At 39.2% G+C, this 25,642-nt stretch overlaps 1 protein-coding gene across 2 annotated transcripts in view; it reads right to left on the bottom strand.

Moving 5' to 3' along the window:
• The window catches only part of LOC149142308 (chromatin modification-related protein EAF1 B-like), a 185,353-nt gene that overhangs the window by 81,425 nt on the left and 78,286 nt on the right, over nucleotides 1-25,642 (bottom strand). For both annotated transcript variants that reach the window (XM_089448635.1, XM_089448636.1), the window contains exons 12-16: nucleotides 9,229-9,295; nucleotides 8,888-9,126; nucleotides 8,551-8,604; nucleotides 8,336-8,416; nucleotides 8,016-8,150 (exon numbers count right to left, since the gene is read on the bottom strand). In XM_089448635.1, the coding sequence (XP_089304761.1) occupies nucleotides 8,016-8,150; nucleotides 8,336-8,416; nucleotides 8,551-8,604; nucleotides 8,888-9,126; nucleotides 9,229-9,295 (576 nt within the window). The remainder of the gene's footprint in view (nucleotides 1-8,015; nucleotides 8,151-8,335; nucleotides 8,417-8,550; nucleotides 8,605-8,887; nucleotides 9,127-9,228; nucleotides 9,296-25,642) is intronic.

The raw sequence follows: 25,642 nt of genomic DNA, 5'->3' as shown, positions 1-25,642 counted from the left end.
GAAATTGTAACTAGTGTTGGTCTTCATAATGTAATGTAAAACTATCATTAATGTATTCATTATATTTATTTTTAGTCAAATCATGTTCTTCATGGTTCTAGAGTCAAAAAGAATTTATTATGAGTCAAAGAAAAATGTATTTGAGTCATCTCCCATTTGGACTTTTGTAAGAAAAGAAATTTGATTTTTAGATTGAGTCAAAAAGTCCACAAAATGTACAAGTCAACCCAGTCCTCCAAAGGGCCACCTATTCGACCTCTTGGACAGATATATATAGAAGGCAGTTCAACCTATATGGCAGAAAATTCACATATACAATAAGGAGCATCTTTTGAACAAAATAAAGAAGAATAAGGAGCCAAAATCAAAGGAGAAAAGAGAAGTCAAAGGAGAGAAGAATATTTTTGTTTGACCAAATTTTAGACATCCACGGCTTGCACATGTGAACAGGGCGATTTTCTCTGTTCTACTGTGAGCCCGAAATTCCAGGGACAGACATTTTAGGAATTGACCAGATTTGGAACAGTTTGATAGTTATTAACTTTGACATTGGAGGTGACTTGAAGGAGAGTTTGACTTGGCATTTTTGGTGGCAGTTCTGGTCTTGGTCTAAGTCTTGGATATCTCATTTGATTTGATTCTATAAGAGAGTACTGTTGTTGGGTTTTCTCCCTTGTGGGGTTTTTGTCTTGGCTTGGAGCCTAATTTTTGTGTCTCTTGCCTCTTTGTTTTTCTTGAAAGACTGAACATTTGCATAATTTCTCGATGAAGAACACTTAAGAAGTAATAAGAAGACATTAAACATTCACAAGTAATTATCAAGTTAAGAGGAATCAAGCCTAATCTACACTACGCTTGGTTTCTCAACAAGCTATGGAGGACAGAGTAAGAGCACCTATTGTATTAATGATCTGAGGTATGAATTGTATTGATTGCATATTGGACATGGCAAAGGGGTAGTACTAAAGTTGTTTGAATATTGTTGTATTTGGGTCATTGTCCTTGGTACTGGAGCCCAAGAGACTTTTTATTCTATCTTTTATTCTATAGGGTGGCAAGGTGGTGTTAGGGAAGAAAGTTGTAGCTTCCTTCAGAAAGTTGCTGCCTCCTTCCAATGGGAGCTAGTAAATCTTGGGGTTGTAGACCTTCCAATTGTAGCTTCCCTTGTATATATATATATATATATATATATATATATATATATATCTTGTGTTCATTTGATATTGACATTATTGGTTAATTGTTTCAATACTTGAATTGTGGAAATTACAAAACACTGATTCACCTCTCCGCCCCCCTCAGTATTCCCAACACTTCTACCTAGGTACAAGATGCTACACACATGAAACTACTTGAATACACTCCTTAGTCTCTACAATGAAGCATTCAACTTATAAGACAAGGTAAACATAAAGATACAAGTCCCTCCAATAAACACAACAATGCAAATGGGTAAATGATCCGAGATTCTGAACCAATTACAAAGTCCTTGAATAAGACAAGACTTTGGCCTTAGAGAAGGAAAATTTTGAGGACTCACATAAACAAGACAGCCAAGCAACATATCATCTTGCTTGTTAATGTCAACAGGGTGTCTTTGTGAGGTCCATGTACACAATTGTGTCTTTATGGTATATAATACTGCACTACCACCTATTGTGTGCATGGACCTCTATGTATAAAGGGCACTCACCAACCCATCTTGAAATGATCTATCATCACTATTGGAGGTAATATCATTGTGCACTGCATATCACATCTCCATCTCCATTTATCATGTGTATATATGTAAATATGCAATGAGTTGAATAAGAGATTAATGACATTTTCCATTTGTGAAGCTAAAGGACCTATTTTGGTCATTTGTGGAGATGAATAACATTTCAATTTCTATGTTCTCACGAATTTTGCTTCACTTTTTCCACGCATTGTTTCTTTTCTCATAGTGATCGAAGCATATGGAGATTTTTTTGCTTCCTATTCTATATTGACTTCCCTATCTAACACAATATAGTGGCCCTCTTTCTTTTCAAGGGTTTATCCTCGTGTTATCATTTATTATTCTCTATTATATTTTCCTTGTGTCTCTTAATCTTTTAGCTTGCAGGAGTGGTCTTGGAACTGCCACAATATGCTTGTGACTCGAGCATGCTTATGCTCTAGTCCAATTGACCGTTTTTTTGCTCATTTGTGCACAAATACAATTATCTTATCATATTTAAACCCCGGAATTTAGAGTGAAATCCACATTCAACATAGGTTAGATCATGCACAGGAGTAGCCTTGGAACTGCCACAATTGTTGACAAGTAACTAGGTTCGTTCTTCATAATGACATGTGTAATTGTGATTTTATGTAATTGATGAAAAGAAAGAAAAATAAAATTATTATTATGCTTGTCTCATGGGTTTCATGAGCAAGGAATTTTATTTTAGTAATGGTTCCCATTGTGAGCCTTTAGGATTAGGTCATCTAGTCATAAAAGTCGAATTGAGTGTATGTCATGTATGAAGGACCCTTCTTGGGCATATTACACTTGTGTATGCGTCATTAGAAATGACTAGTAGCCCTCCAAGACCGAGCATAAGCATTAACCTCAAGTCCGCTTCAAAATAAAATTAATTGTCTCCCCAACAGTCACGTCGGCTCAATTGCACTCATATCAACTCATAAACAGTGGAAAACAACTATAAATAGCTAGCTTGGATTCCATTTTCAACGCGGAATTTCGGAGAAGCATCTTTAATAGGGGTCTGAAGTTAAAAAGTGCAAGGTACAGCTTGTCATTTCAGCGAAGGTCTGCAACAGAAAAAGGTCATTTCAGTGAAGGAAAAAGAGTATCAACCAAGCTCATTTTCAAGTCTGTTTTGAGTTGTTCTTCCTCTGCACGTGTGACAAAGTAAGAGTGTTGTTCGTCAATTGGAATCTCTATAAGAATAATTTGTTCGGGTTTTCCTCTCAAAGAGTGAGAGGCTTTGGCCCTGGCTGATAGCCTATATCTGGTATCTCTTGTCCCTTTATGGTTTATGCATTGGTAGTTGTTTGATGAAGAACACTAATAACCTAAGTAAAAGAAGATCCTAATCTAAAGAAGTAAAAATCGCTCACAAGCAGTTACTAATAAAAGAGAAATCACTTAATCTTTGTGCCCTAGATTTCTCAACATGGTATCAGAGCTAAGATAACTAAGTCAAGGAAGGGCATCTTATCAAGAGACACACAAGGATCAAATTTCAAGGAAGGCATCAAAGCAAAGATCATCTTGAAGTCAAAGGAAGCATCATAACCCTAAATCAAAAATGTCTACAAAGAAGTATTGGGATCATCATCAAGACAAGAAGGCCATAACCCTACATCTACTCAAATTGAAGAGATCAACAAATCAAGTTAAAGTGTTTTGAAGACTATTCATCCAAAGGAAGCTAGATCAAAAGGCGGTGTCATCAAGATTCTCTCTCGTTGAAACAAGTTCCTTACCATTAAAGACATCACCAAGAATTCATCACTGATCTTCATCAACAAGACTTAACCATCAAAAGGGATCTCCCTCTCTATGAGATCAAGGATCATTATTGAAGAAAACTATCTTCAACAAAGAGAAGTTTTCTATTCTCTATATCATCATCAACATCAAAGAAGCAACAAGGAGAAAAAAGCATCCTATCAAGTAAGTATATGACCTTATTTGAATCTATCAAAATGTCTTTTTGCAAGGAGAGCAACAAATTGGTTGGGGCTTCAAACAATCTTGCATGGAAGAAGAGGACAGTTCTAAATCTCATTGAAATTGAGGTCATGGATCATGTCAAAGGATCTAACGCAAAACCAAGAGAGGAAGATGCTCAAGCTCTTGCCAAGTCTATGAAAGGGGAAGTTAGGGCTCAAAGGATTCTCATAGAATCCATCAAGGATCCCCTCATCCCATATGTATCTAAACTTGCAACTTTAAAGGAAATCTATGACAAACTAGTAGAGTTGTATTCCGTAAGCACTGCTAGAGAAGTCATATCATTAAGGCAAGAACTCTACAAGCTGAAGATGTCTAAGGAAGATGGAATAGCCTCATACTTTATGAGGATATCTAAGATCCGAGATCAACTACAAGAACAGGGAAAAGTCATCTCTGATAGTCAAATGGCTACAGTGGTATTATATGCACTACCGGAGAGTGGGGTAACTTTACTTCAAGTATTTATGGGAAGAAAGAAGCTACTCCATTCCAGGATCTATGGTCACTATCCAAGATTGAAGAATCTAGACTGAAGGCCAAATCTGATGTGGGAACAGGTGAGCAAAATCAAGCTTATGCTGCAATGACAAGAAAGGGACAATTTCGAAAGTTTGGTCCTCAGAAAAAAGAAAAAGAACATGGCCAAAATCTAATGCTATGGGTGTCAAGAATTTGTCATAAGCTCAAGAAGGACAATAACAAAAGACGAAGAGAAGAAGCCCATGTCACCAAGGAAGTGGAGGAAGTGGAGGAAGTTGAAAAGAAGAAACCCAGGAAGGAGGAAGTAATAGATCTCCACTATTCAGATAGTCTTCCTTACCTAAGTTCTTTTCAAGTTCCTAAGCCTTCTGTTGTAAGATATGGCTATCATGATTCACAAAATGGGATGCATCAAGGCATCATAGAAGCATTGAAAGCAAAATCTTGGGACATAATCATAGAAAAGCATGAAAGATGGTTAGAATCTATGGAAGTCAAGGATATAGCTCTTGGGAATCTCATTGGGAACATAAGTGGCAAGGTCATCTAGTACAAGGTTCATCATACATTTGTCAAAAGGAAACATCTATTGATAGGGATACTTCAAATCCTCAATATTCTCTGATGGAATCTTCATTGGAAGGTTCACCGATCATGAGGAAAAGAAAGTTGTTCATCAAGAATTCCAAGCTTGTGGAATTCATGGGATGATGGTATGATGACATAAAAGTGAAGCAGTTCAAGGGATTGAAGCTCTTTCAATCAAAAGTATGTATGTATGCTTACATTTGATATTGTGAAAGTCATGTCATATGGTTGCATGTAACATGGATCAATGCTCTATCTTGAAGAGCATGATCAGAAGTAAGGATCTCCTCCCTCAAAGGAATGCAGGAATGCATGGGTCACATATTCACTAGATGAAATCAACATAAAAAGTCCTCATATGAAGTATGAGGTGGTTGACTACAATTAAGGAACTCTCATTGGAAGCTCCTGGGAATGTAATGTGTGAATAAAGGAAGGAAGAGATCATGGAATATGCAACCATGGTAAAGAAAATCAACATCCGAAAGACCAAGAAGATTTGACTAGGATATCTTCATGGAAGATATGAAGACTTTGATGAAGTCTGAAAGGAAAAGAGACCCTTGACAATATGTATCTTTGGGAGATGTGTCGATATGTATGCAAGATATTGATGCAAACTAAAAGATGTCATGATGAAAGACCATCACAAAGGTAATGTTCATTCCTTTATTTTTATATCCGGATGGGCTTATGCAGGGCTGCCAGGGGAAGATCTATGGATGTCTTCCACCACTGATGCACATGTAGTAGGATGAAAGATCCTTAAGTAAACATGGCATGAAGAAAGTAGCATGGCATGAAGGAAGGCCAGATATGGACTAACGGATCATTTTATGATGATGACATGGATGAAAGTGGTGGATGGTCGGTGCCCTATGTAGAAGTCTCAAACATGAAGACACCTAGATAACGAAAAGAAGTTCATGACATCGTGAGGAGGACTTCTTCAAGCAGCTAATTGTCCCACCATCTCCACCTAAGGCTCTGCTATAGGTCCCTAATTAAGAGGGAGCCTGGAAACAAGTTTCTTGCTTGGAAAAAACTTGGAAATTCCTAAGCCAAGAGGGAGATTAGGTACATTCCTTTCGTAGGAATGAGTTCATTCCTTTATCGGAATAGATATGTCCTCCCTAATTAAGAGGGAAAGATAGACACATCATTCTAGTCTTCACATGGGAAGGCAGAATGGAGGATTGGGTAAACATCTGGCATCTGATGCTCTTTGAGGATGTATTAGGGCATCCAAAATAAGAGTAGTCATATAGGACCGATATTCTTTGAGGACTGGAAATCCAAGATATGAGGACTGGGAATCCAAGATAAGAATAGTCCTGGTGGAACACACCCTGAGAACCCGGGTGGGGTATGTTCCGAGAGAGACAATGATGAGGGTGTCTATACATCATTGGTCTCGCCAGCATTGTGCTCAAATCTCGTGGAGATATAGAGTTGTTAGTCAAGGTCTTGCTATGTGACAATGTTGGTTGATATGATACTATACAGATGGGTTACCAATCCGATTCTTCTTTTGAGAAATTCTTCTGATTGAGAATGGCCATGTACCATTATGAATACCTCCCTAGTTAAGAGCGAGTGTTGAAAAGTAACTACGTTCAGTCTTTATAATGACATGTGTAATTGTGATTTTGTGTAATTGATGAAAAGAAAGAAAAATAAAATTATTTTTATGCTTGTCTCATGGGTTTCATGAGCAAGGAATTTTATTTTAGTAATGGCTCCCATTGTGAGCCTTTAAGATTAAGTCATCTAGTCATAAAAGTCAAATTGAGTCTATGTCATGTATGAAGGACCCTTCTTGCGCATATTACACTTGTGTATGAGTCATTAGAAATGTCTAGTAGCCCTCCAAGACCGAGCACAAGCATTAACCTCAAGTTGGCTTCAAAATAAAATTAATTGTCTCCCCAACAGTCACAACGGCTCACTTGCACTCATGTCGGCTCATAAACAGTGGCAAACAACTATAAATAGCTAGCTCGGATTCCATTTTCAATGCAGAATTTCAGAGAAGCATCTTCGGTAGGGGTCTGCGGTTAAAAAGTGCAAGGTACAGCAGGTCATTTCAGCGAAGGTCTGCAACAGAAAAAGGTCATTTCAGCGAAGGAAAAAGAGTATCAACCAAGCTCCTTTTCAAGTCTGTTTTGAGTTGTTCTTCCTCTGCACGTGTGAGGAAGTAAGAGTTCTGTTGCAGCAAAAGGAACCTAAAAGAATTACAATCCTATTGAGCAGCCGAGTTGGAAGTAGGGCAAGGTTAAGAGGAAGCCATGGTAAACTAGAAGGAATCACCAAGCAAGGAAGGTCTAATTCAAGGAGGCCAAAACCGGTGATGGTCTGAAGCAGCCGAAGTTGAAGAGAAGCCGAGAAGGAAGAAGCAGAAGGTTGACTCAAGGAAGTAGGATTTTATCAAGAAAGCTTTGTGTCTTGGTCTTGTAATGGCAAATAGGTCAAGGGCCTTGGTCTTGGTATTCGTCAATTGGAATCTCTATAAGAAGAATTTGTTCGGGTTTTCCTCTGAAAGAGTAAGAGGTATTCGTCAAGCAAGGAAGGTCTAATTCAAGGAGGCCAAAACTAGTGATGGTCTGAAGCAGCCGAAGTTGAAGAGAAGCCGAGAAGAAGGAAGAAGCAGAAGGTTGACTCAAGGAAGAAGGACTTCATCAAGAAAGCTTTGTGTCTTGGTCTTGTAGTGGCAAATAGGTCAAGGGTCTTGGTCTTGGTATTCGTCAATTGGAATCTCTATAAGAAAAATTTGTTCGGGTTTTCCTCTAAAAGAGTAAGAGGTTTTGGCCCTGGCTGATAGCCTATATTCTGTCTCTTGTCTCTTTATGGTTTATGCATTGGTAGTTGTTTGATGAAGAACAACACTAATAACCTAAGTAAAAGAAGATCCTAATCTAAAGAAGTAAAAATCACTCACAAGCAGTTACTAATAAAAGAGAAATCACTTAATCTCTATGCCCTAGATTTCTCAGCAACAATATGCTTGTGACTCGAGCATGTTTATGCTCTTGTCCTATTGACCAATTTCTGTGCTCATTTGTGGACAAAGAGAACTATCTTATCATATTTAAACCCCAGAACTTCAGGTGAAATCCACATTCAACATAGGTTAGATCATGCATAGGCATCCAGTTAAAAATAACAGCTTACATCGATAAGAAAAACCAATAGCTTCCAAGGACTCTAGATGGCATACCTTCCTAACACCATGTAAAGCAGGAAAAGGTTGTGAAGAGCCAGAATCCTCCGGACTATCACAGCCATCTCCAGCTGTCCTCTCCATGAGACACTTATGCCGCTCTTTGCAATCTATAGGTTTTCGAAAAATACCCTGAGAACATCAAGTTGTCTGAGCAACATTTAACCATGCAACTAGCCACACTCTACAATATATCTATAAAACAGAACTTTCACTGGAACCTTTTTAGTTATCTTCGGCTAGTCCTTGTAGAACATGGTGTCATATAATGGTATATTGTGATGTAAGCATATCGCAAGGCAGAAAAATAATGTCACCTTTAATTGCAAGCTTGAATTGATAATATCACTAACAAGCTCCCAATTAGTACCCACATCATGCACAAGAACAACGAGTGCCTGAAAGTGACCAAGTATTAGAAAGCAATACCATTATCATATATAAACATCAGAGAAGAATAAATAATCAAACAAATAAATATATATATATAGAGAGAGAGAGAGAGAGAAGCAGCCCTAAAGGATAACCTAACCTGATCTTCAATTGTTGACCATGGAATGCCTGTTCCCATGTGACTTGAAGCTGCCTACAGAACCAATTAATATTTAATTAAGCAACTCACTTCAATCATTTTCCTTATTCAGTTATGCCTAACTGAATATTGATATTTTGATTCACAGACTGTAAATGTTATATTTTTATGAGATCTATATCCTACACATCTTAAGTGTGAGTTATAGTCCCGTAGAAGGTTAGAATTTTATCAGTGCATGGTTCTAGACAGAGGAAAACGCATGATACTATTTTATGCAGCCAATGTAAAATTGATTGGTTGCTCCCAAAAGTGATTATATTACTTTGATACTCACTTTAACTGTTTTATTTTTCCTACTCCTGTCTCGACTAGCAAACTGTCTTGTAAGTTTAGTAGCATTGGACATGGTACTCAATTGAGATGCCCCTGGGGACAATGTGGCATTAGTTGCAGGTGTAGCAGCTTCAGGAGAAGTATCTGACAGATGCTTTGAAATTGAAAGTTTGGGTTTCTTAGAAGCATACTGCCCTATAGCTCCATATGAACTGGACAATTGTTGTTCTGATGCAGCCTCTGTTATACGACAAATAACAAAACATGGTATTGTTAAATTTCAAAACGTCCAACTTCCATATGCAATAAATTGAAAATAGCAAAATGAAATCTTACGCTTACCTAAGGCCCCTAGGCTTGTATCACATATGCGATTGTTTGAATCCACTTTCCATTTTGTTTGCTCTCTCTGTAAAAGATACCATTACTCGTCAATACAGAGAAGATATGATAAGAAAATAATAGCTAAGATATGGAACTGCAGCTGGCTACACAAGATTAATATTTTATTGCAAAAAGGTTTAATGTTGGTAAACTAACACCAAAGATATTAACAGAATCATAGCAGGTATTAAACAAGATAAAAATGTTCATTACAGAATATGAATTAACATGACTCCAAATTTCCAATAGCTTAAACTGTCACCTTGTTGAGAAATCTAGGGGCAGCAGAATGAGTGATTTCTCTTTAATGGTAATTACTTGTGATTACTTTTTACTTCTTTTATTTAGATTCTTCTTCAACTTGATTATTAGTGTTCTTTTCATCAAACAATTACCAAAACATAATGGACAAAGAGACAAGAGGACACAAGATATAGGCAATCAGCCAGGGTCAAAACCTCTCCAAACTGAGAGGAAAACCCGCAAGAACTCTTCTTCTTATAGAATCTTCAATTGACGAATTTCTAGACCTAGACCCTTGACCAAATGAACCCCCCAAGACCACGTCACAACACTTCTTCACTTTTTCTACAAGGTCAAACTGCGTATACTGCTACAGACTTCGGCTCTTCTTCATCATTCGGGTACCTATCATAGGTCTGTGTTTTCGGTCTACCTGTGATCTCTGAAATTCTTCATATATGGACTGGATATGCCATATTTTCTAGACTTCACTTCTTTGTTATGGGAGATCTTCTTTCCCTAACAACTCGGCTTCATTAGCAGATTTTGACACTTAAATTTCTCAGCTTTCTGGGCTGACTGTAACTTCGATTTTCGTTGCCACGGGAAGGAACCCCAACTAGACTTGTACAAGTGAGATAGATAACCCAAAGGACAGTCCTTCCAATTTCTGTTCATCTCCTTCGCTTGGTTTTATCAAGCTTCTGTACTATGTAACACGAACTGAATGATGATACACAAATGAAGTTGAGTCTTCAATATATAGCCTTCATGTTATAGCTTGTGGGCCGACATGAAAATGTTTCTGGGCCGACTTATCACAGTTTTGTAGGCCGACTTGATGTTTGTGTTTAGATGTGGTCTTGGAGGGTTCTTTTACACCTTTTTGACTCAAAGAAAATTTATTTTTATAGCATGTAACATGCCCAAGATGGGTCTTCAATCTTTGACATTGACTTAATAGACTTTATGACATGATGACCAACCCTAAAGGCTCACAATGGGAGCCTTAACTATAAAATAAAATTCCTTGAACATGAAACCCATGACTCAAGCATTACAAAAATAATTTTATTTTCTTCTTTACATCAATTACATAAAATCATGATTACACGTCATTATGAAGACCGAACCTAGTTAAATATTTCAATACACCTCCCCACTAAATTAAAGTTTCATATCAAGTGCAGGACAACATCCATATATCAACCTCTAGGCTGTGTGAGAATGATTAAAAAGTAAGAAACTTGAACCCGAATAGATTTTCAAAGTTTAAAAGAAAAGACTATTTCAGGCTTGCAATGGGGAAAACAGTTTTTGGAAGGCATTTTTTGGCCTGGGCAGCCCTCTCATGGGTCATAACATGTATATTCACTTTTTTAATATAACGAGTTTTTCTTTAGAGAAAAAATTGATTAATTAAGAGATTCAAAGGCTTTATCTGAAATCAAGATTTTGTACAAAATTCTGTCAAAGAAAGGAGATCTAGACCAGACCAGATAGCAATGGCATAACAGTTTTCACAGAAACCAGATGGAAGTATCTGCTCCCCGCCCATATGTAACCAGAGACACAAGAAGAAGTGGATGGATTCAATCTTCTAATAGGCAGTGTTATGCCACACACTAAAATTGAAGTTATTAATCAGTAAAACTTTACAGGAGCAAATTTCTCCTACAAGAGCAGCCGTTCTCGTCAAAATATCAGCATTTGTATTGCGAAATACCAGTTGTGGTCAATTAGAGCAAAGCTCATATGGTGTCCACGGGATACAATTACTATACTTGCTATCGAAAATTCATTACCATGCTAACATATTGCACAGTTCAAATTAAGAAATTTACTAATTATGTTTGCAAATTTACTACCATGCCTTAGAAATGACATTCTCAACATACAAGCAGAAGAAGTAAATGTGTCCTTATAGTGGGCCATGTTATATCTGCAATGTTTTCATAAGTATGCAATCCGTTATACAATTTTTAGTGGTGAAAGAACAAATTTTCCAAACAAAGAAAATAATCCTTAGCACAAAACACAGAATAAAGTTTCAAAGATGATCACATTAGTAAGAACACCAAAAACATTCAGATAACAGTGCAGAAAGAAAAAGAATCAATTTAATTATTCTAAGTGTTCAAAAATTGCAAATCTACAGCACAGATCATACATGGCACATAAAAAATGAAATTTATTTTTTTGAAATTGGCTTCTTCTTATCACAATGAGGCTTTTTGCCACTCAGTGTCACTTCCATGTACCTCATTTTCTATGCCATATTGGATCCATCTGAAGTGAATACTTCTTGATACGCAGAGAAATATATATATATATATATATATATTAATGATTAATTGACCGAAGATGATTGTTTACAGTGGGGGTTCTTGGCTTATATATCGCCATGGGCACCCTTTGGGGAAAGGGCATGATCTTATGATCATGCCCTTTCGTCTAATTAACCTAAAATTAAATAATAAACCTAAAATTAAATACTAACTAATTTTTTACATAACATTGCCTTCCTCTCAAAAGAATGCTTTGTCCTCAAAGCATACGTAACGACGGATGTTGTTGACAAAATGCTTCATTCTCCCAAGAAGCGTCTTCTTCGGGTAAGTCCTTCCACTTGATCAGATATTCCAAGATGATCAAGGTCCCACACTTTAAAAGGTCTTGGATTAATTTCTCAATTTCCGTTTTTTGGTGATGTGGATATTGGTATGGCTTGATGTTGACGGGATATGACCCTGCCTTGACTTCTATTGTATGCTCAATTTCCCTATTAGGTGGCATTTTCATAGGTAGGTCTTGATATACTTTTTCATGCTTCTGAATTAGATCTTGTATCTCTGGTGACTCTTCACTAGTCATATTTGCAAATAACATTTCTAATTGGTGACATTGTACTACATAAGCGGTTGCTCCTTTTCGACTCATCTTCATCATCTGAGATGATGATACAATTTGATTCTCTGGTGATTGGAATCCATGTAATTTGTACTTCTGACCTCCCCATTTGAATTTATAAATTGTATTTGATGGTTGGCGGCATAAGTACCTAAAGTTCGTAGCCATTGGATACCTAAGACTACATCTACTCCTCCTAACGGTACCGTGAAGAACGGAGGCTCTAAATTAAAGTCTTGAATCTGCAATTTGACCTTATGGCATTTCCCCACCTTTTCAATCTTCTTACCATCAGCTACCATCACTTTCATGTTTGGTAAGGGAAATGAAAAAATATTAAGTCTCTTTCCCATAGTTGCATCTAAAAAATTGTGTGTGCTACCAGAGTCGATGAGAACCACTACGTTGTTCTTCTTTATGTGTCCTTTTAACTTTAAGGTCTGAAGTTGTGATATACATGTCATAGCTGATAATGACACTTGCAGAATACTTCCGTCATCTAATTCTGGTGAGAATTCTGGGGCATCTTCTGTTTCTTCTATGTCAGAATCTTCACTGTTTGAATCATTGGTTGCTTCACAATTATATAGGTTCTTTGGTTCTTTTCCTTCAGCACATCTATGTTTGGGGTCCCACTTCTCACCACAGCGTTTGCATTTACCCTCTTTTATCCTTTGCATTTCCACATTAGATTTTTCATCTTCACGACGATGTGGTGAAACATATCGTGTATTATTTGAGTCCACATACTGGGGGATTCTTCGTCTTGAATATGTTTTCTCTGATTTTGACCAAAATATTGTTCGAATTTCTTTTCGGCTGTTTTTACTTTTCGTCCTGCTACTTCTATTGATGTAATGTCATGCATCTCAAGTTCTACACGTAAATGGGTTTTGAGTCCTGAGACGTATGATTGAATTAGACGAGATTCTGATAACCCAGGTACTCGTGTTACTAAGGTCTCCCATTCTTGAGTGTATTCGTCCACACTTCCTTTTTGTCGTAATTTGATGAGTTTTGAAAAGAACTCTTCTTCCTTTACACCTTGGAATATTTTAAAGAATGCATCCTTAAATTTTCTCCAACTAATGACGTGTGTTGTCTTTTTCCACCACATATACCAATTATATGCTTCCCCTTCCATTTTCATGGATGCGTGCCTGAGCTTTTCGTCATCATCATTGATGTCATATATCTCAAAGTATTCTTCTGCTTTATTTATCCATGCAACATTGTTTTTTTCATTTCTATCGAATTTAGGCATCTCGACTTTTGCCCTTCGCTGGTATGTCGCTAATGGTTGAGCAAAAAAGGGGTGTTGATTGGTAAAGGTATCCCAGAGTTGCTTGTTTGTAAGAGTCGTGTTACTCATTTCTTGGTGGGGTGTCACTGATCCTTTTGAGGATTCAGCTTTTTCTTGAGAGTCTGTTGATTTCGTTGAATCTGATGAGTTGTGCTCTTGATTTTCTTCATCTTCTTGTAGTAGTTGTGTCGGTGTATAATTCATCTTTTTACACAGAAGTTTCAGCAATGTTAAGGTCTCTTCGTGATCCATTTCTAATTGGACACAGTGATTTTCCATCTTTATTTCTATTCGATTTGTCGTACCCTGAAGACTTTTGATATCGTCAGCCTACCCCTTAAGCTTGATCTGGGAATCATATAATCTTTTATTGACCTCATCGTTGTTGTTATTTATCTTATGCTCCGCGTCAACCAATTTTTTTGGAAATCAGCCATTGTCATTGTCGACATTGAGCGAGTTTGTGGGGGCGTGTATTTATCTGCCAGCTTAAATTTTAATTAATTAATTAAATTAACATTATATATAATTTATGATTAAATTAAAGTTATTATTATTATTATTATATATAGATATATATATATATATAAAATATAACGTATAATATATATATATATAGATTATACGGACATCCATGTCCTCGTTTGAAAAGTCACGTTCGAAATTTGGCCGATGCTTCGATTGACCCACGACAAAAAAGAAGCAGGCGTAACAAGAATCCCTGTTGGAAGGTGTCCGCCTACCCGATTACAGACAACGTCGAGGGAGCAAAGGTTTTAGACTAGTTGGTGTCGTTTTTCAGCAATGGCACGATGCGTTGCAGAGGAATTGTTTTTCAACGATGAGCGAGGGTTTGCAAATAGCAATTGGACAGGAGCAGTGACGCAGGGTTGGAATAGCAGCGTAGGTTGACAGCAGCGTGGGTTGGGACAAACGAAATGGAGATGGACGGAAAAATCGGGACGCAAGGTTTGGGATGCAGTTGGACTGAGCGGACAGCGAAGTCAGGGAATGGACAGCCTAAGAACCGAACCCCTCTAATACTAATGAAGTGAATACTTCTTGATACGCAGAGATATATATATATATATATATATATATATATATATATATATATATATATATGTTAATGATTAATTGACCGAAGATGATTGTTTACAGTGGGGGTTCATGGCTTATATATCACCATGGGCACCCTCTGGGGAAAGGGCATGATCTTATGATCGTGCCCTTTTGTCTAATTAAACTACAATTAAATACTAACTAATTTTTTACATAACACCATCATATGAGCAGATCTTGTGCCCCTTTTGATGATATCAAAGATCAGAGTACCACAATCAAATGTGCCACCACGACTCTTTGCACTATTGGATCATGATCAACCAAAAGTGTGACAATTTTGTACTCCATGTATTGTATCAGACCATGCTTATATGATCCATGTAAAGGGTTTCTCTCATCTGGGTGGTTTCTCTAGACAAATGTTATCGGAACTGAACCAGTAATCGAACTGGAAAACCCTTTGAACCGGGATCCAGTTGGAATCAGACCGAAACCGGTCAAAAACCAGACCAAAAAAGAAGTCGACCAAAAACACACAAAATATTCAAATATATATTCATGTGCATCGATATGAATCCAAACCATTTATACACAAATAAACAAAAGTTCTCATTTATATAGCATGTAAGGGTGCACATAACCAAAATAGCATCGAGTGCAATCCATCTCTGAACCGAAAATATATCAACAAACAGGCTCTAAATGGCCTCTAGCATCCAACAAAAATCATGCTACAACAAATACCTACATATCATCAAAATCATTGCCTATATTGGGATCTTCGTCATCAATATTGCCCTCTAAGCATTAAAATAAGATAGAAAAAATGTAGCATTTCAAGCCAAGATTTTGTTTGAGGGATGTGTACATTTTTATTAGGGTCATGATAGAGGGTTTGTGTTAAAATTGGCAACTAGGTCCAAACTCCATGTGGGTCACCTCATTTATGGCAGCTGATATTTTTTCTAGATTCCTCTTGTCGAGAGGTGTAGGATTGATCTAAAGATCATCCGATTCCGACAAGTATTTATGGAGGTATGAATTTATTAGTATTTACTTGACAAATTGTCAAGGTCAGCCAACAGTTAAATGTGTGGCACACATGCCCAGTGAATCATATAAATACAAGAGAGGTTGATTCATTTTCTCATCATCTCATCTCACTCATTCTTCTCTCTCTCTCCTTAGCTTTGGGTTATACAAGGAGCAGCTCACACGTGGGAAGAAGGAGGCATTAGGGCAAGGAGGACGCAAAAGCTGTTGAAGGTCTCTTTGACCTACATTGACCAAGCGTTGACTCATCAAGGGTGCGGTTTTGGTGTGGCTGCCTCTCCTAGGCAGGCCACAGATTTTGGCACAAAAATCGAGGCAATCCATCACAGTTTTGACCAGCGTTGGCTACCCTAATTTTGGGCAGCAGGTTGACTTCAGTCAACAGCAGTTTCACTGTGTTTTTGGGGCTGTTCAAAGGTTGTTTCTTCAGGTTGTTGGAGAGCTAGTTGACCGGAAATTGACCAAGCATATTGGAGGTCAATTTCAACTCGTTCGACCAAGTTTGACATTACTAATCTAGGGTTTGCTACTGCTGATATAAAATTACAGAATTCTAATATTGTACTATTTCTCTCTGCTGAACTATTGAAGATAAAAGATGATTTGATCAAAGGGTTTCCCCGCATTGGGGTTTGTCCCTGGCTAGCCGCCACATCTTGTGTCTCTTGTCTTGGCTTGTTTTCTGTTGATCGTTTAATGTTCTATCCGCACTTTACTTAATGTATATGTGATTGCTAATCTGTGGCTAATAACAACAAAAGAAGTAAACTGCTCTAAGCATAGAACATATCATAATTTAACAGTTTGACAACCAATGCCACTAACATCAAGGTACATAGAGGGCTTGGAGCTTTTGATTAAATACTAGTTCCATACACTCGTGCATTACAAAATCCAATGGAAATGTTGCAATCCCCCCAATCCTGAAATCATGAAAAACTGTTAAGTCTATTGGCCATAGGTTTGAATATTAGGCCACCAAACTCAAATATTCTTGTTTTTTCTTTTAAATTGCATTTGGCACATCTTTGATCAAATGTAGGGAACCAGCCGATTCAGTAAACCAACCAATTCCATTACATAACCGGCTGATTCGGTACAAAACTTGCCAGTTCGGTACCGAACCAGCGATTTCCAATTCCAAGCCTGGAACCGAACCTGTTTGACCCCAAACTAGTCGGACCGGTCAATTCCACTAGTTCCCATAACACTGCTATAGACCCGTTATGATTTGTCATGGTCCATCCTCTTAGTCCCCAATTCAAGACGGTTCTTGCTCTTAAGGATCTATTAACTATCCCTTACAAGACATTTATGGCCAAGATTTGTATGTGGGAGCCCTAGAGTTGATCTACTAGGACACATGACTTAGGGATCCCGTAGGTTTTTTCACTTTACCCATATGTAAAAGTGTTGCTAGTGTTTTTTCACTTTACACTTATGTTATGCCTCAACATAGATCCCCTTACGTACTTGTCACATTTTAGCCATGGACTCTTGGCATATATCCATCTTATGAGACCATACTACAGATTCTCTATAGAGACAGAAGTACTTTCACAATTCCTAAGGTAGAACACAACACCCTAGGCAATGGTCACAATGTCCTAGGCAGTTTGGGTATTTTCTTCATGCATTGGAAATCTCATGCTACGCCACATCTCGGATCTTGGAGCACTCAACTTGTTCGCACATTTGGAGGCATTTGTCATAGCTCATATGGTTTAATGAGTTGACTGCCTTGGAGGATACATTTCCTAGCCATTTGGTCTCTTATGTCGCACGTGTGGACCTCCTTGACTTGAGTACATGGTTTCATGAATTGTGGAGTTCATAGCTTGGAGACCTTCCATCTAGTTGTCGGACCTTATTTTTGGCGAGTTGTCCCTACTTTTTGACATCATTGATGCAACATATGTGGACTTTCCACTCTTTGAGCATAGACATTGGCACTCATGTTGACTATTCATCATGGGAGAGGTCCCTTGACATGCTTTAAGGGCATCCCCTGGCATTTGAGAGAGACTTTGGTCACTCTTGGACCCTAGTAGGACCTCCATATTGGGATGACCTTGCTATGAACATAACTATATCAATAAATAATAATATTAATAGTATTCAATGTTCATATTAATTAATAGTTGTTAATTTTGGTATGCTCTATGCTTAAGAGCAATTTACTTCAAATTTTCTTATTAGCCCAATATCAATTTCCAGAATAGCAATCACATCAGCATGATAGTAAAATGCAGATAGAACATAAATATAAACAATAGAAGACAAGGGGACATAAGATATGGCACCAGCCAAGGACAAACCCCAATGTGGGGAAACCCTTGATCAATTATTCTTATATTCTTCAATAATTCAGCAGAGAGAGAGATAGTACAAATATACAATTCTGTAATTTTATGACAGCAATAGCAAAACCCTGACCAGCAAAGTCAAAGCTAGTCAAACAGGTCAAATTTGACCTCCAAACAATCTTAGTCAATGCTCAGTCAACTCAGCCTCCAATAGCAAGACGCAGCCCAAAACAGTCCAAAAATCACAGTCAAACTCAGTCAACGTTGGTCAAACCTGCGGTCAGCCCTCATGACAGTCAACGTTGGTCAACACATAGTCAAAACAGGTCAAAGGTGCTGTCCAGAAATGTGGCCTGCCAAGGAGAGGCAGCCTAACCCAATCCACATGCAAGAATCAGTCAACGCTATCAATTTTGCCCACCTGCAGCTCGGTCAACCCTAGTCAACGCTGCCCTAACCAGAATCTGCGTCCTCCTTCTTCACACATGTGTGAGATCTGCTCCTCTAATGCGTACCCAATCAAGCTAGGAGAGAGAGAAGAATGTGAGATGAGATGAGTGAAATTATGCCACAAGGTCTCCTCCTTTTATATGCAACGTTGAGGATAAGCTGGGGGTGAAAATGATTGTTTTGCTTGTTGGCCGACCTTGACAAATTGTCAAGAATACAAATAAATTCATATCTCCATGAATACATGTCGAAATCAGATGATCGTTAGATCAATCATACCTCTCAGAAAGAGGAATCCAAGAAAAATATCAACTGCCATAAATGAGGTGACCCATATGGAGTTTGGCCCTAGTTGCCAATTTTAACACTCCCTCCCAATTAGGGAGAACTCCATCTGCTAATCCATCTATCTGTCGGTACTATCGTTGCCATCAATGCACTGCTCCGCTCTGCTGAACTATGAAGAAGAAGAAGTGATTGAGAATGTATCATACCATTCTCTACTGACCCAAAGTGTCCCAAATAAAAGAGAGTATCTAATACCACTCTTCCTGACCCGAAGTCAGTCCCAATGTCATACCACTCTTACTTACCCGAAATCAGTTCCAAATAAAGAGAGTATCTCATACCACTCTTACTGACCCGAAGTCAGTTCCAATTGATCCCAAATCAATATCATCCTAGCATAGGGAGTATGGTAGTACACGATGCATCCATCAGTTGTATTATGGTCCCTATCCTCATTTCCCTACTCATTGGCCAAATAAGAGATACTTCCCATGAGTCCCAGACTGCATGGGTAGGATGTCTCAGCAGGAGAAGGATGAACCACTCATCCTGCCTACATGTCGCCATGGGGTATCACAGGGGAAGGCTGAACCACTCACCCTGTACATAGCAAACCACTAGGGGAAGGCTGAACCACTCACCCTATGGTTGCTCATCGCTCCAAGAAGTACCCCAAGCCCCCCGGAGCTCCCAGAGCTCAATGTACATATCATACAGGACCCTCATAAGAGGGTCTCTCCACGACTCCTAGTCATTCTCAAAAATTCAAGAATTTGACCTTTTCCAAGGGCTTCGTCAAAATGTTGGCGACCTGCTCATCAGTCCAAATATGATGGAGCCTTATTGCTCCTCGTTGTACCATATCCCAGATAAAGTGGTCCCTGATATTGATGTGCTTAGAGCGATCATGAAATACGGGATTCTCTGATAAACGAATCCCACTCTGGTTGTCGCAGAGGATAGAGTATGTCCAAACAGCTCACTGAAGAGCTTCCTCAACCAGACAGCTTCACAAGAGGCCATACTCGCAACAATGTATTCGGCCTTAGCAATGCCCAAAGCGACCGACTTCTGCTTCCTACTCATCCAAGATATCAAAGCAAAACCCGAAGAGAAACAGCACCCAGAAGTGTTCTTGTGATCCACCACACTGCCTACCCAATGAGCATCGAAATAACCATGCAGCCTCACATCTTTGATAGTGTATCTCAATCCATGAGTGATTATGCCTCGAAGATATCTCAAAATATTCTTGGCACCAATCCAATGTGAGTGATGAGGGTCAACGATATATTGGTTCAACGTGTTGACTGTAAAACATATATCCAGACGCGAGTTCACCAAGAACATCAGTGCTCTAATGAGTTGACAATACTCAAAAGCATTTCCCAATACAGGTCTGGCAGCACTACCACGTAACTTCTTGAAGTTAAGCTCCATCAGGGTAGTCACGGGCTTGCAGTCCACCATCCCAAATCTTTCCAATATCTTCACCATGTATTTTCCTTGAGATAGGAAAATTTCTCCTGGCTTTTGCCAGACCTCCAATCCTAGGAAGTAGTGCATCAGTCCTAGGTCCTTCATCTCAAATTCGGAACCCAACTCCCTCTTACATTTGTGAATGAGAGGGTCTGCACCAGTCAGAAAGAGGTCATCAACATACAACACCAAAATGAGAGACTTATCATCTTCAACCTTAAAGTAAAGGTTCGGATTGGCTTCACTCCTAGCGAATCTCAGCTTCATGAAATAGCTATCGATCCTCTCATACCAAGCTCAGGGTGCTTGCTTCAGCCCATAGAGAGCTTTCTTCAACCTGCATACATGAAATTCCTGATTATGAATCTCAAACCCATCGGGTTGTTCCACATACACTTCCTCTTTAATCGAACCATGCAAGAAAGTGGTCTTGACATCCCTCTGATGTAGGTTCCATCCTTGCAAAGCAGCAAGGGCTATGATCGAGCGGATGGTGGTGTATCGGGCAACAGGTGCAAATATCTCATCATAATCCACACCTTCCTTTTGAGAGAAGCCTCGAGCAACAAAGCGAGCCTTGTACTTTTCAGCACTCCCATCAGCTCCATGCTTGATTTTGTAAAGCCATTTTGAGGTGACAACTGATTTGTCTTGGGGTCTGGGGACCACATCCCAGACATCATTCTTCATGATGGACTCGTATTCTTCATTCATAGCATCCTTCCATACTTGATGCTTCACAGCTTCTTCGAATGATGAAGGCTCGTTTTGAATGATGGTGCTCATAATGGTCAAGTATCCCTGATACCTGGTTGGCTTCTTTCTTTCACGAAAAGTCCCTCTAGGTGCAATATGTCTCTCGGCATCTTCAAGAGTCCCCCCAAGCCATGAGGGCCTCTTCCTAGAGGAGGAGGATCAATAGGTCCATAGTTTCTTCAACATCAGGCATCGTTCCATCTTCCTTTTCATCTGGTTTCCTGGTGTCAGCTTCTTTATCCTTGGAATAGGAAGATTGTCAACGTTGCTAAGAGCCATACCTTCGTCAAAGGTGACATCTGTGAAAATTTCTAAACAGAAATTCTATTATTGCAACTTCTTTATTGCACCTACTTATTATTTCCAATAAGTTATTTATGAAATCCCTTTAGTAAATATTAAAATAAATTCTACTGCAGATATCACACCATTATACAAAAACAAATATATGCACAAGAATCAATCACATCAACACAATTATTTTTGGACAATTGTCCCCGAAAAACCCAATGCAGGAAGATCAGTGAAGCAGAGGAGGGTTTTATTAATCTTCAGCAACAATCGCTTTTATAAAAAAATTTACATAGACACTGGGAGAAAACACCTGAGACTTTTCTTCGAGACTTTCTAACACCTTGGAGAGCTTCCTTTGTCTACTACATCAGCCCTGCATCATTCTGCGTGCCTCTGTGCAACTCTAGTCCCTCTCTGCGTCATCCCTGTGTCTCTCTGATTTGCGTCTCCCTTTGCGATGTCTCACAGAGTCCCTGCATCACTCCTTTTGAGCTCCCTAATCGCTGCTAATTCCCCCTCTTCCACCACCCTGCAACTCTCCCTCTAAAATCGATCTCCTTTTCTCTGAGAATCGATTTTCCTTGGGATACTGAGTATCTGCTAGTGTCTCCAAATGGCCCTCAAATCTTCTCTTATACTTTTCCTGTTGATGAATCAATGGCTAAGATTAAAATAGACTTGATCCTCGTCTCTTAGAAGCTTCTCATCCCTATCTTTATTAATACCCATTAATATTTTTATTTTCCTAAATTTAGACTTAGGAACCCATTAAAAATATTAATTATTTTAATAACTCCTCATCCGAATGGAATTTCTCAAAATGATTTCTAGGTCTTGGAGATCTCATGTGCCTTAGCCTCTCCTCCAAATTTCAAGGCTAGAGCACATCCGATGCTACCACAAATCAACACTCCCTCTTAGCGAGGAATGTGCTCCCGTAATGCTCCATCACTGAAACATCACACTAATCCTCTGCACCGGTACTTGTGTTGATGCTTGCCCCGTTGCCTTACATCATCTGCATTGTTGTTCCCTGTACTGCTGCCCATGACACTGCTACATTTGTACTGCAACTCCCTCTCAATCTGTTGCACCATGTTGCCCATAGCATTGCCACTGCAAACTTCTACACTGCAACTTCTGATACTTATCCATTATTGAAATGGATTCTTTACCATCCCCGTCTTCTCCCTAAAATGAACAAAATTTGTTCTTCCTAGAGCTTTGGTGAGGATGTCTGCCACTTGTTCTCTTGTAGGAGTGTAGCTCGACTGTACTGCTCCTCGTTGGACACAGTCTCTAACAAAGTGACACCTGATATCAATCTACTTCGACTGATCATGAAATACTGGATTCTCAAAGAGCTTGATGCAACTCTGATTATCACACATGATCCCAGTCGCTTCCATCCTTCTACCAAATAGGTTCACAAGAGATTTTCTATGCCATATGACTTTGCACGAAACTGTGCTAGCGACCATATATTCTACTTCTGTTGAGCTCATAGCTACAAATTTTTGTTTCCTACTGCACAAGGAAGTCATCCCCGATCCAATGTTTAAACGGTACCCAGTGGTACTTTTCCAATCCACTGAACTTCCAGCCCAATCTGCATCAGTGAACCCACTCAACCTGATGTCATTGCCTCTGGTGTACAATAGTCCATGATCGATTGTTCCTTGTATATACCTGAGAACAAGTTTAGCTACTACCCAATGCGCCCTCTTAGGTTCCACCATGAACTGACTAAGGGTGTGGACAACATAACAAATGTCTAGCCTGGTATTGACCAAATACATCAAGAATCCTATGAGTTGCCTGTACAAGGTGGGATCAACATCTTCGTCTTCTGATGCATCAATTTTCTTCCAGTTTGGGATCATTGGAGTAGCCATACGCCTACAGTCCTGCATCATGAATCTCTTCAGGATTTCTATAGCGTATCTCCCTTGTCCAAGCAAGATCTCACCCTTCTGTTGCCAAACTTCCAACCCCAAGAAATAATGAATCTATCCCAAATCCTTCATGTCGAATTTTGTGGCTAGATTCTTCTTGTAGTCCTGGATGAGCCTGGATGATCCTGTCAGGAAGAGATCATCCACATATAATACTAGGACTAGAGGCTCATTCTCTACAACCAGATAGTAGAGATTGGGATCTGCATCACTCTTGACGAGCCCCATCTTCTGTAAATAGCCATCAATTCGACCATACCATGCTCTAGGTGCATGTTTAAGCCCATACAAGGCTTTCTTTAATCTGCATACATGAGATTTCTTCTCATGTGTCTCAAAGCCTTCTGGTTGTTCAATGTATACGGTTCTCATAGATGTATACCTGGCTACTGGGGCAAAGGTCTCTTCGTAGCCTATTCCTTCCTTCTGAGCATACCCCTTACCCACAAACCTGGCTTTGTATTTCTCCACACTGCCCTCTGCAGCATATTTGATCTTGTAGATCCATCTCGAACCTACCGCTGATCTGTCCTGAGGCCTAGGCACCACTTCCCAGACATCATTCACCATCATAAAGTTGTATTACTCCACCATCGCATCCACCCATACTTGATGCTGAACTGCCTCCTAAAAACTGGAGGGTTCCCCAACTTGAGCTACTAAGGCCTGGTATCTGCCTAGTTGTCTTTGTTCCCTTTTACTGTTTATGGGTGCACCAATGAATTCTTCTACATCCCGTAGAATCTGCCGGAGTTCCCAACTCATTCTTCCTTTGGTAGTAGGCACATCTGTCAGCTCTTACTCTTCCTATGATTCCTCCTATTCTGAAGGAGAATTTCTAGTAGTAGCTTCTACTGGTTGAAGTGGCTTGACCAATGGCTCATCTTTTGACTGCTCCTCCGAAAGCATTTCTCGAGATTTTCTGAAAGCTCTATCCTCCATTAACTTTACATCTCACCAAACTACTACCTTCCTGATCCCTCGAAGATAGACTCTATATGCCTTAGCATTCTCACTATATCCCACAAAATATCATTTCTCTGCAGTATGATCTAACTTCTTCCTCTTCTCCTCAAGTATACGGCAATATGCTAAACTCTCAAATATCCTGAAATGACTAACTTCAGGTGTCTTCCTGGTGAAGACCTTCTCTGGAGTAATCTTGCCCAATGCCCTATGACGAGTTCTATTCTGGACATAGACTATCGTGTTGCATGCTTTTGCCCATAGGAATTTTGGCATAACCTGATCATAAATCATAGCCCTAGCTGCTTCCACAATAGTTCTGTTCTTCCTTTCTACTACTCCATTCTACTCTGGATTGCAGGGAGTTGTCCACTCTCTTTTGATGCCCTCCCTAGCGTAAAAAACGATGAAGTCCTTGTCAACATACTCACCACCATTGTCTGAGCGCAACACTTTTATCTTCTTCCCTGTCAGATTCTCCACTAGAGCATTGAACTCTTTGATTCGACCGAAAACCTCATCTTTGGTTTTTAGAAAGTAGATCCAAGTCTTCCTGGAATGGTCATCGATGAAGGTCACAAAGTATTCGGCACCATTGAGAGCTTTTGTGGACATTGGTCCGCAGATGTCTGAGTGTATCAATCCTAGTATACCCTTGGCCCTATTGTTACTTCTTGGAAACGCTACTTTGGCATGCTTGCCCAGAGCACACCCTCTGCAGACATCATCTCGTTCAGTACTAAGATCTGGAACTCCTGTTACAGTTTTTCTTAGAATTCTCAGAGCCCCATGGTGCAAATGTCCCATCCTTCTGTGCCATAGTTCATTCAAATCCTTGTCTCCATCATTGCCTATCAATGCCATTGGTGATTCTAGCTGCAATCTGTACAACCTGTTGCTCTTGATTCCGATCTGGACCTTCTTTTTCCAACTCGGATGTTTGACGTATACTTTCTCCTTAATGAAGAAAACGTCATAGCCCTTGTTTTGAAGTTGAGATACGGAAAGTAAGTTCATCCCCAGTCCTGGCACATGCAGCACATTGATAGCTCGAAACTACTCTCATGTTTAAGTTTGAAAAACTGTAGTACCTTTCCCTACTGGAGCACACTTTGCCTTATTCCCCATGGTGATCTGAAAATTCATTCTTTCTTCCTGATAGTCTAAAAAACACTCTCGGATTTTTGTCATATGCCAGGAAGCTCCACTATCTATAGACCAAACCTCTAAGGAGGCAGAGCTTGCTACGCAAGCAACTTTTTCTTCCAATCTAGAAGCCAAGATAGAATAATCATAATTTTTGT

Source organism: Pinus tabuliformis, chromosome X, assembly GCF_031772625.1.
Source record: "Pinus tabuliformis cultivar Carrire ecotype Pingquan chromosome X, CPIR1, whole genome shotgun sequence".
NCBI classification, from domain to species: domain Eukaryota; kingdom Viridiplantae; phylum Streptophyta; class Pinopsida; order Pinales; family Pinaceae; genus Pinus; species Pinus tabuliformis.
This window is presented reverse-complemented; position numbering and strand designations above follow the sequence as displayed.